Source organism: Erpetoichthys calabaricus, chromosome 12, assembly GCF_900747795.2.
Source record: "Erpetoichthys calabaricus chromosome 12, fErpCal1.3, whole genome shotgun sequence".
Classification (NCBI taxonomy): Eukaryota; Metazoa; Chordata; class Cladistia; order Polypteriformes; family Polypteridae; genus Erpetoichthys; species Erpetoichthys calabaricus.
This window is the reverse complement of record NC_041405.2, coordinates 37,177,690-37,190,066: the sequence shown is the minus strand read 5'-3', so window position 1 is coordinate 37,190,066 and position 12,377 is coordinate 37,177,690. Positions and strand designations below refer to the sequence as shown.

Below are 12,377 nucleotides of genomic sequence, written 5' to 3'. Positions count from 1 at the left end.
GGAGAACACATCAACAATTACTAAACAAAAACGGTAACCTTTAGACGGAGTTAGTTCAATGAAATCCATTTGGAGGTGTTCAAATGGACCCATTGGATTAGGTGTAACGGCGGGACTTACCTGGGTGCCTTTCCCTACATTAAACTTTTGACATAATGCACAGCGCCTGCAGAACTGCTCTGCATATGTAGAAAAGCCTGCAGCTTCCCAGTGTTTTTCAACATCCTGAATCATGGCGTCCCTTCCAGCATGGTCTAGACCATGAGCGATTTTTGCCATACCTGGGAAAGAAGCCTTTGGGAGGAAAGGTTTGTTAGTTTGCCTATGGGTCCAGACTCCATCAGAGAGGGACCCTTCTTTGGACCATTTTCTTTTTTCTGTGTCCGTGGCTGCACTCTGTAAAGAAACAAGTTGATTATCAGGGTCCTGGTTATTTCTCTGTTGGAATAAAGAAATTGGTGTGTTATTATATGCAGCCTGTTTAGCAAAGTGATCAGCTAATTCGTTTCCTTTGCTGACAGGATCCTTTTTTCCTGTGTGAACTTGACATTTAACGATCGCTAACTTTGATGGTTTAGTTATAGCTTCTAAGAGGGATTCAATCAGTTTTTGATGTTGGATCGGTTTGCCAGCGCTGGTCTTAAATCCTCTTAATTTCCATAAGGCTCCATGATCATGGCAGACTCCAAAAGCATATCTGGAATCCGTATAAATTGTAATAATTTTCCCTTCGGACAACTGACATGCTCGGGTGATAGCTATCAATTCAGCTGCCTGCGCGCTTAAATTTGATGAAATTCGGTTTGCTTCCAGCAGGTGGCTACCTTTCACTACTGCATAGCTGGTCGAGGGTGTTCCATTTTCCAATCGCAAAGAACATCCGTCCACAGAAATTAATTCTCCAATATCTAACGGTGTTTCGTGTAGGTCTGGTCTAGGCTTTACAACTTTAGCTATTTCATCATGACAGTCATGTGGCTCTCCGTCTTCTTCAGTTGGAAGAAGAGTGGCTGGATTTAAGGTAGAGCATCTTTCAACAGTGACATTGGACAAAGTATAGAGTACATTTTGATAGTGTATTGCTCTTGCAGTTGTGAGATGTGAGGTTTTAGCCTGTACTAAAATAGAATGAACGACGTGAGGTACCTTTACTGTTAGGGGGCTCATGAGCACAATATCCGTACTAGCCAGTACAGCTTCAGTTGTAGCAGCCACAGCCCTAAGGCAAGGTGGAAGAGCTGTAGCTACAGGATCCAATTTTTTCGAAAAATAGGCTATTGGACTTTGTTTGTCTGCATGTAGTTGCGTTAAAACTGCATTCATAAATCCCCCCTTTTCGTCCACGTGGATGAGAATAGTCAGGCAGACCCAATGCAGGCGCGGACAAAAGAGCACCCTTTAAAGTGCAGAAAGCTTTCTCAGCTTGCACAGTCCATTGTACCTGGCCATAAAGAGGAAGGCCAGGGGTGTTTGCCAAATTTTGTAACGGCCATTTCAGTGTAATTTAAAACCCATTGCCGGCAGTATCCAAAAATGCCCAATACAGACATAACCTGTTGTTTTGTGACAGGTCTGGGAAGCTTCTGAATGGTGTTAATGCGATCGCTAGAGAGCACTCTGGTACCACAAGAAATGTCATGACCTAGATATCTCACAGTTGTTTGAATTAACTGCAGTTTTGCCTTAGAAATTTTATGGCCATTTTCTGCTAAAAAAAATAACAAGTTTTCAGTGTCACGGGCGCAATCTTCTTCAGTTGAACTACATAACAGTATATCATCTACATATTGTATCAATACACTGTCTTTTTCTGGCCAAAAGCCTTCTAAATTTTGAGCAAGAGCTTGTCCATAAACACAAGGGGCTTCAGTATATCCCTGAGGCATGACGGTCCAGGTCCATCGGCGGTTTTGAAAGGTAAAAGCAAACCAGAATTGAGAATCAGGGTGAACGGGAATAGAAAAGAAAGCGTTAGCAAGGTCAATAACAGAGAAGTACCGGGCAAACGGGGGTATCGTGGAAAGAATAGTGGAAGGATTAGGAACAATAGGTGTTCTAGGAAAAACCGCAGAGTTAACTTGACGTAGATCTTGAACAAAACGCCATGAGCCGTCAGCCTTTTTTACAGGTAAAATGGGGGAGTTGACCGGAGAGTATGTAATTGGAATAATCGCTCCTCGCCTCATGAGATCAGAATGTACAGCGGCAATGCCAGCCTCTGTCTCTGGGGACAAAGGATACTGGGCACGGTATGGGCGGAAGGAAGATTTCGGATGAATCACCAGGGGCTCACAATGGGCTATCCTACCAAAATCATTCTTCCCTTGGGACCAAAGGGAATCAGGGAGTGAAGAGAGCCAAGGGAGAGAGATGGTTTGCAATGAAAAAACAGAAACGGAAGGACAGCACAGCACACGATGTACTAAAAAATCATTTTGAAGCACAACTTTAGTTATTAAATGATCCGAGGTATCAAAGATACCTGGAGCAACGTGCAGCCAGTCCGCTCTATTAAGACATTGTTCCACCCATTCCCCAATATCTACCCAGTGAGCGGTGCTAGATTTGGCCAGAGAAACATGGGGAACTGAACCACCCAGATAAAAAATATTTTGTGAGCATGTGAGATGAACAGAGGCAGCAGCGTGTGCGGATGAAATAAAGATACAGGGAATGTGAAGGGTTTCGGGGCAGGTGCCTGAAGAAAGGAAAGATTCTAGCCAGGGGGTGTCTACCTCTGCAGGGAAATATTGGGCAGTACAATGGAGGGTGTCAGGGACCTGGAAGAAGGGAAATAAACAGGAGGGAACAGAGTGAAGGGCGTCAAGGAGGATGGTGTGCGAGGAAACATTCAAAGTCCAAGCTGCAAATGAGGGTTTGGGGCGAGGGGCGAGTTGGCACAGTAACTTGGGAGAGGAGCAGAAAAATCCCTGTTCCGTCATAGTAATGGACAGAGAAAAATTTGTCATGAGATCCCGTCCTAAGAGGTTAACTAGACAGAGCTGATTCAAAAGAAATCGGTGTGTCAATGTGGAACCACCGGAATGTAACTGAACTCTAAGAGGTTTTGACACCAGTAAAACATGCGGTTGTCCAGAAGCAGTAAGTACAGTCACGGTGTCGTTCGAGGCAGGGACCTCCGTTAGCGAAAGGGTGGAGCGCGTAGCTCCCGTGTCCACGAGAAAGACTATTTCAGTGCCATTTACTAACAGAGTCAATAATGGATCCGTTTCAGAGTTGTGAGTGAGCAAAGGCAACTGAAGAGGGTGGCTGGGGGTCCCTGCGAATTCCTAGGAATAAGGAATGTCTTCAAGTGCAGGCAACGGAGGAGGGGGAAGGCGTCCATGTGGACAATCACGGCGGAAATGTCCAAGTTCACCACATCTGTAACAGGCATAATGTGCAGCATTTGGATCTGGAGGGGGAGGCAGCCAAGAAAAGGCGATCTACTTGAATTAGGTAGCATATATCTGCGACCTAGTCCCCGGAAAAATCCTCCTCGTCCCCGACCTTTGCCTGGGATGGCTCCACCTGTATAATAATTCATTTGTGCTGCAATCAGCTTAAGCTGTGTGTCTGACTCCTTTTGCTTTGTCTGCCATTCGGCGTGCTCAGCATGTCGTTTCACTTCGTCAAAACTGGCACACTCCCAGCTAATACAAGAAGTGCGGACTTTATTCTGAATATCACTTCTCAGTCCTGAAACAAAAGGAGGAACTGAAGCTTTGGTACGGTCGTCTGGATTGTCTAAACCAGAATGGTTCGTCATCAAATCCTGAACACGATGTGCCCATTCGTCTACCGTTTCATCTTTCTTCTGTTTTGCAGTGGAGATAAGGGACCAGTCAGTGGCTTTTTTATATTTCTCCTCCATTAGCGTTTTCACGCGCTCCCATTGAACAAGGAAAGCTTCTTCATTGTTTTGTCCATGAGGCAATGCCTCATTCCATTGCCAGGGCTCTCCGTTGTGCTGTCCCCGATTAACAGTGGCCCAAGTGGTGCCCAGTTTTCTTCGTAGCACCTGGGTCCACTCTGTGGCACTGGGTTTATACATATCATCCAGCCGCTGTAGCTGGTCCACGAATGTTAACCCACCAACAACTTTGGGATCAGGCAATTCAGAAACAACGTCTTTCAGCTCTTGAATATCCCAGTTACGCTGTATCAGTACAGTAGTGGGATTATTAGCTCCTGCAGGGATTGTAGGATCATGTCGAGGATTTGGAATCTCAATTAAAGGGCATGAAAATAGAGGGTAGGGGGGTTTAGAGGGTCTGAATGGGGAGTGGAAGGATGGTGACTGAATAAGGGTTCGACTTCTAGTGCGTTGTGAAACAGAAGATCTGGGATCATGAAACTCAACCCCCGCGCCCATAGTGTTACTTTTGTCATCCCCTGCATCAGTGTGTAAGGAAGGATCATAGATATATCCTTGATCAAAAAAGTCGAATCCCGAGGGATCGCTTTTTAATTCTAGAGCAGAGGGCGCTGGAGGAGGTGGGGGCTGCGGATGGCGTGTGGATGGTGCAGAAGCAAATACGGGAAATAACGCTCTTTTTCCGCCTCTCATCCGGCTGTGGTCCTGAATCTGCTTGCACTTTCTGTAAAGCTATCAGTAATTCCTCTTTTTCTTTTCTTGTTTTAACTTCTGCTGCTAATAACTCATTTCGTTTCTGTATAGCCTCCAATGTGCGATCTTTAATTATCAGTTCCCATCTATCAAACATGTCCATTCGGTAGAGTCCTCCTTTGCAACAGCCCTGTGTATTTATGCACAATATCTTTCTAATTTCTTGTATTTCACATAAATTACACGTGCCTTCAATTGGCCATTTCCCACCGCTCTGTTTATTCCACCTCCTACATGCCTTTGTAAAATCCAACCCAGTTTTCTTTTCTATAAACTTTCTAGGGGACCCGCCCTTAAATTCCGCGGACGTGCTTGGAGCCTGGTGATTCTCCGAAAACAATCCTTCTAACATTAAGTTTTGAGGACCCTGGGGGACCTGTTTGACTGGCGTGCTATTACAATTTCCCATAGTAAGCGGCAGGCCTTCAACAGAGAGCAACTCAATCCCCGATTATTTCTCGTCCCACTTGTCGTCCCCGGAAATCAACCAGTCGACAAGTGAAAAACACAACCTCCCCTCTTCCAAAATTTCACACGTACTCTAACTGCCCCTTTCACTCCTATTCCTCTTAATATAGGAACGTGCCACTCGGTCCTTTCTACTCGAAATCCTAAGGGGTGACTTACTAACATTCACACTGTGCCGTCACTCTCTATGAATCCCTAAAACCCTTCTATGTCGATACGGTATGATTCTCTATTCTTTCAGCATGCTTTGTTTTTTTTTTTTCTTTTTTTTTTTTTTCTTTTCTCTTTTTTCTTTACCCCGTATACTTCTATTTCTTCCAGCACACCAGTCAAACCAACGGGAATCCCCCGAATCTACTCACCGCGACTCCTTCTGCCTGCCTGGAAAAATCCCGTCAAGTTGCTTTTCGTTTCGGTCAGGAGGAGGTCAGCGACTCCCCACGCAGGAAAACGCCTGAGGTTGGCCAGTCCTAACTTTTACCGGAGCTGGTCCTCGATCTGCGGAAATCGGTCCACTTGGACGAACCCGCCCAGGGAGTCGTCTGCCCGTCTCCTGCCCCACGTTGGGCGCCAAAAACTGTGGACGAAAAAAGGCACACTGAAAAGCAGGCAGATAATAGTTGCTAAATTCTCCTGTTTATTAATTTGGAGTCACAGTAAGTAGAGATTCAAAAGAGTATAACTTATTGCCGCAAAGCTCAATTGAACCCCGAGGAAAAAATTAGGAGGGGTTTTATAATTCAGCATTTCATGATTAACCAGACAGAAAGAACATCCTTATCAAAACAGTAAAGTTAAACAATAGGTCTGTTGAGCTAAGTATTATCTGTGTTTTCAAAGCTAAGCACAGGAGAGACACCTTTGCATAAACTACATGTACTTTCTGCAGCCTTGTGACCTTGTCCCTGAAACATTCACTCTGAGAAGGGGAAAACAAGACACAGCTTAGATTTTATTCATGTGGACACTATTTTTCCTGAACCCTGGAATAACATATTTTTGTTAGTTCATAATCCAAAGCGTCTCTCACTGGCAAGTTACAAAAATAGTTGTTATAAAAATTCTAATTTACTAAACACACAAAATACATGGTGCTGAGGAGAACATTCTTCTTCTACACTATAGAGACTTCAACCTATCCTCACTAGTGACTTTCTAGTTCCTACATGGGAATGCCAAAATAAAAACAAAATTGAAAGAACATTTTTGCAACAAATAAGCAAACACACCTTTACAAAAAGTATAATGTAACAAAAGACAGATATGATTTTGCTATTAACTAAAAGCAATATCTTATAACAAAATATAGTGGAATATGTTAGTTGGAAAAGTATTTTCTACTTTTAATATTTTTAGCATTTGAAGAAAACCTAAAACAAGTGGATCAAAATAATATTATCAACTAATTATCAAATCTGTGAGAAACTGACTGTCTCACAATAACTTTTTTCTTTACCAGGTGAGGCAATGGAACAAGGACTGAGGGACTGCTGTAGATCCATTCGAATTGGAAAAATCCTAATTCAGAGTGATGAGGAGACGCAAAAAGCCAAAGTGTACTATGCCAAATTTCCTCCAGATATTTTTAGAAGGAAGGTTTTATTAATGTACCCAATATTAAGTAAGTATTGCCAGTAGGGCTTATGTCATAATAGTTGCTAATTACAGGAGATAAGCATTATTTGCTAAAATATAACTTTTTTATGATCATTTAATTAAAAATAGAAAGTTTTAACAATAATTATAATGTGTTACTAGTGTGTTAACTTGTTCATTTGATGATGCTACCAGTTCTTTGAAACCCAGTGTGCACTGGCCCCACCACAAAAGAGACACACATGGTGGCTTAACAGATTCCACTCTTCACTTCCCTTCTATAAAACTTTATCCATCCATTTCTTTCCCCCATGTCCAGTTCAAAGCTGCAGGTAGCCAGTGTGTGTAAACTGTGACAGTAGTGCTAGAAAATTATTGTTTGGTCAATTTAAAAATGTAAGAGATTTAAGTTTTTATTTATTTCCCACCCCTGAACCTATAATAAATCCACACATACTGTGATCAAGCTGATATTGAACTCTGGTCTCTAGAACTGTGTTCAAGTGGCACTAAGTTTTATGCCTTTTATACTATCCCACTACAGTTCTATAATATTGAATAGATAATGTAATTCTGTTCACTATTCTAACTCTTACATTGCTGAGAATGCAGTTAATAAATAGTTTAATATTCAGAAATAAGAATACATAATTTGTAAGAATTCAGTAGTATATATCATTATTGAACTAATGTTTTAAAATCGTTGTGGGTAAATAATAGAATACCAGTTCAGCAGCACAAACCTCCATTGAAGTGTTCAGGAACTAGTGGAATAGCTGTGGCCAGGTATCTAACGTATATACAAGTTACCGTATAAAAAAGGAACCAAATATAAACTAGAAAGCAACATTTTGGTGATTATATTGTATGAATACTTTCTTAATTTCTGTGTTTATATCAGTCCACTTTCAGCAGGGGTGGAACGTAACGAAGTGTACTTTGTTACTGTACTTAAGTACACTTTTTATGTATCTGTATTTAAGTAGATTTAACTGTGGATGCATTTGACTTTTACTCCACTATATTTTACAGCAAACTTCTTAACTTTCTACTGGTGATGCTTTACATTTTACAGTCACACGAACGGTTCATTATTTCTGAAGGACTGTTTTCAGTGAATCATGGGAATCTTTTCACAAGCATGAAGAAATTGATTCAGTAGAGCTCCACAGGAGTGCTGAAAATGTATGTGTGATGCCATCTGGCTTTTTCGTTCAGAGCAGTGGTTCTTAAACTTTGTGTTGCAGACAAGTCAGCGATGGATCGCCACATAATTCTGTGGTAAAATTAGCCTAGTTTGTCCAATTCTGTATTGAGTGATAAGCCACACACTCTTTAACACTAGAAAACCTGAAGCCTACGAAAAAAAGTTAAATTCCTTCACACATCCTCATCAGGCAGCCTGCTCACTCATCCCCCTACCGAGACTGCTGAAGTTTGGGCAAGATCAGAAAAAAACACCATGTTCAAATGACAACTAATGTTCAGAAGACATAGTGCTTTCAGATAATGACGTTTTCATGCATGGATGTGTGTGTGTGCGCGAGAAAAGCCGAGAGAGATTTGATGTCATTCTGGTGGTTACTGGAATATAAAAAAAAAAAAAAAACACTTTTGCAAAGATATAACGAAACAACTGCGGTGGGCTGGCACCCTGCCCGGGATTGTTTCCTGCCTTGTGCCCTGTGTTGGCTGGGATTGGCTCCAGCAGACCCCCGTGACCCTGTGTTCGGATTCAGCGGGTTGGAAAATGGATGGATGGATGGATAACGAAACAAGTGTGCTCTAGGCACTCTGTGTGTGGAGTTTGCATGTTCTTCCTTTGTCCCTGTAGTTTCCTCCTGGTTCCCTGGTTTCCTCCCACAGTCCAAAGACCTGCAAATTAGGTGGATTGGTGGAGCTAAATTGGCCCGTGTGTGTGGTGGGAGTACTCACCCTGCGATGGCAAGTTATGCCTACCAGAGATTATTCTTGCCTTGAACCCCGTAGTTGCTAGGATAGGCTCCAGGTGCCCCATGACCCTGTGCTGGATAAACAGACTAAAAAAAAAAACTGATCGGAGCATTCCTACTTTTATACTTAAGTAATTTGTTTGCGCACTTCATCCACCACTGACTCTAAACAGGCGATTCTATCAGCAACCACAGTCACAGATGCAAGGTAGGGTCCCCATTTCCCTTTTACACTGGATGTCATTCCATCAAAGATCACTATTGCACACATACCCTCACAAAGCCAAGTTTAACGTTGCCTATTCACCTGACAGAAAGCTTTGGACTGTAAAGTAAAGGCGGAGTGTTCTGCATGAAGAACTATACAAGAACTTGACCCCACCAAAAAGAAATCTCAGTCTAGGAATTCAATCAGGTGTAGTCAATATTCTAAAATAAAGATCATATAGTGAATTTATTCAAAATAAGTGAAGATGATGCCTCAACTACACCATATAAAAAAGCAATCAAATAGCGCTTTTGTGTGGTAACAAGAATAAATTATGTAACAAACCATACTCTTATATTTTTATGTTTTTTTTTTTTATTTAAAATTTCTAAAATGTAACTTTTATGTATTTGTAAATTAAAATAATAACATTTTAAATGTTTGGAGAAAATCTATTGCAGACCTTGCCTTGAATATGAGATAAACCATTTCAGAGCCAGGTATGACAGAATGGATTATATTGATGTCCATATGGTAGTCTCTTGACACTTAAACAACGAACCTCATGGTAGTGTTTTAGCTGCAAAAAGGTTTTCATGCTGGATATTCTAGCTGCTTTTGGCATCTGATGATTTACATTTGAAAGTGGTTTTGAAAACTTAAAAAATAAATCTAATTTTCAAGTTCACAAAACTGTTGCATTGTTTAATTTAAACAAGTGGTTGTATTGTATAATTCATGTGTTTCAAGAAAAGATTTGAGAGATGTTATTTACCGTATTTTTCGCACCATAAGACGCACTTTTTTTCCCCCAAAAGAAGGTTGGAAATGTCTGTGCGTCTTATGGAGCGAATATTGCATCACAGACCATGATGTGTATTACCTGACAAAAGTCGACATCCAGGGGTAGAGGGCGACAAAACTCACTGTTACGTTACAGGCATTCCCTCTGTGCTTGGAGGAATGTTAGACTCATTGACTCGGCATCTAATCCCTGTGTGTGCATGAGTTGCGAAATGTAAACAAATATAAATAAAGGCAAGATAGCATCTACATCTCATGAGGGAGCGAAGCGAATGCAGAAAACAAAATACTCAGCAGACGATGTTTTGCGCATTATCACTGAGTCGGACTCTGGACTCGACAGATTACCAGCCGCTGGACTACTTCAGGCTGTTCTTTCCTGAAGCTGCCTTTCAGCTACTGTCAGACGAGACAAACAGGTATGCAGAGCAATTTTTTGAATCGAGGGATGTGCTTGCACCGCATTCTCGTTTTTCAAACTGGAAACCCACAACAAAACACGAGATGAAGGGCTTTATGGCATTACAAATATAGATGGGACTAGACTGATGATATAACTTCAGGGAGCATTGGTCCAAACGTGCTTTGTCCCCTGGTGGCTTTGGACAGGTTATGCCGCGTGATGATAGGTACGTGCTCCTGCAAAGTGATTGTGAGCAACTGAGCTTCATAAATTCTGACACTAGCGATGAGGAGTTCTTGGGGTTTCCATAAAACTAGAAGAGTGCTTGAACCTTAAAGTCTCTCCTTATTTGTTAATGACAGTGATGATGTTTCTTAATACCGCTGTTGAATTTACATGGTTGAAATATTATTCTGCTATATTTTATTAAACATATTAGTGCACCATTTGGTTCAGAATATTTTTTTTCTTGTTTTCCTCCTCTAAACCTAGGTGCGTCTAATGGTCAGGTGCGTCTTATGGTGCAAAAAATATTTTGCTGTCTCTCAGAACCACCTAAGCATGATATATGCTATAAATAAATCTATACCAGATTTAAATGGTTTCATAAAACAAACTGTTTATGCAGATTGGACATTTATATTACTATCTAAATCAACAGGATTTTGCTTTATTTGTATTCTTTCTTTGTGATCTACTCTTTCCATAAGTGGAACTGTGGTTTGGTTCAATGGATGTAGTCTTTTTTTTTTTTTTTTTTTTTTTTTTTTTTTTTTTTTCTTCAGCACTTTGTATATGTTTTTAGAAAATGCAAATCACAGTCACAGACAGTAGTTAAAGCTCTGCCACTGTTCACTCAACACATTGTTCAAGTTAGAAGGTGCCCGCTTTTTAGCACTATGTACCAATATGGAAATGATCCATTACTGGGTACACCACATAATTCAGTTGGCACTATTACACTTCCATATCCAAAGCTTACTCTGTGACTGAGCACAAGTGGGTTGCCAACCTTTTTTTCTATGCTTGTTTTTTCTTTTCTCTGCAATGTTAGTGATATATTTCCAGTGCCTTTTTAGCTGATTTACTTATTGATTTATGACAGCTCTAAATTGGTGATCCTAATGAGATGAATAATTGTCTAGCATAGTTTTAAAAATGAAGGCTACTATCTAGAACACCACTTCAAAGCTGTTTCTAAAATTGGGTACCATGGTGATTCTCATCAGAAGCAATAACCTAATAAAGACCCCTAATGTTTAATATCTTCTTATTAGCATTCTTCAGCCTCAGACCATGTACAGTATACAGATTTAGAAATTTAATACTACTACATCAGTAGAGTACAAACCCATAAAACATCATATAATAACATGTACAGCTAAGTATACCATAATATTATATAATGCCTTTGTTCATGGCCATTTGACAGTGGAGGTGATAGAAAAAGTTGAAGTTAATTGCATTCTCAGAGAAAACTAAACCTTTGGGTTTTTTATATATATATTATATTTGTATAAGGCAAAGATACAGTTCTGCTAAGGGAGGCCAAGTTTCTTTGTTTCTTACTTGCAAGTATTCTTCAGTTAAACCTCCCTGGTGTTAACCCCAAGCTCGAGCTTGGAATTCTATGCAGTTTTTGTTAATCCTGAGTCAGGCTTGGGGTGACATGTAATGATAGTATTTATGGTGTCAAGAATGAATAACACTCAGAACAGTCAACTGGACGAAATAAAATCAAGCTGTATAAAATCATGAAGATTTCAATGTGCTCTGCCACTTTATGGTAACTCCTGTGATAACTCATCAGTATTCATTAGTGGGACAAGCCTCTAACGGAAAACACAACAGCAAGCAAAAATCCAACAAACTGAAATTAAGGCAATGCTTGAATCAAGCAATAGTGATGACAATGTGAATTGGTCATCAGACATTGACATGGAAAGTGAAAGTGAGGCACTGTATGACCGAACCACCATGATATGCCTGGTGAATTTTATCTCCTGAGACTTCATCATGGTGTGTCAATAGCTGCATTACAAAAAAGCAACATAATTACGATCAAGTGGAAGGATAAGCAAGACGTTCATCCCTAAGCACTGTTCACAATATGGGCAACTGTCAATATTTGTGTCAGGAAAAATGTGGAAGTCACTAAATTTTGTACTGTGGTAGCCTGCGATAATACAATTGTGCAGGTCAGACACTGACATTCTACCTTCTCATGTGCAAGCAGCAGAAAAACATATAAGAAAAGTGTGTAAAGAAACACCACTGATTGCAACATCACACTGTGCATTGATAACTGTTTAAAAC

General features: G+C 40.7%; 1 protein-coding gene across 1 annotated transcript in view; it reads left to right on the top strand.

Annotated features, from left to right (window-relative positions):
• The window catches only part of uprt (uracil phosphoribosyltransferase (FUR1) homolog (S. cerevisiae)), a 68,588-nt gene that overhangs the window by 48,698 nt on the left and 7,513 nt on the right, over window positions 1–12,377 (top strand). Inside the window, exon 5 of the mRNA XM_028815414.2 lies at window positions 6,558–6,719. Within this exon, the coding sequence (XP_028671247.1) occupies window positions 6,558–6,719 (162 nt within the window). The remainder of the gene's footprint in view (window positions 1–6,557; window positions 6,720–12,377) is intronic.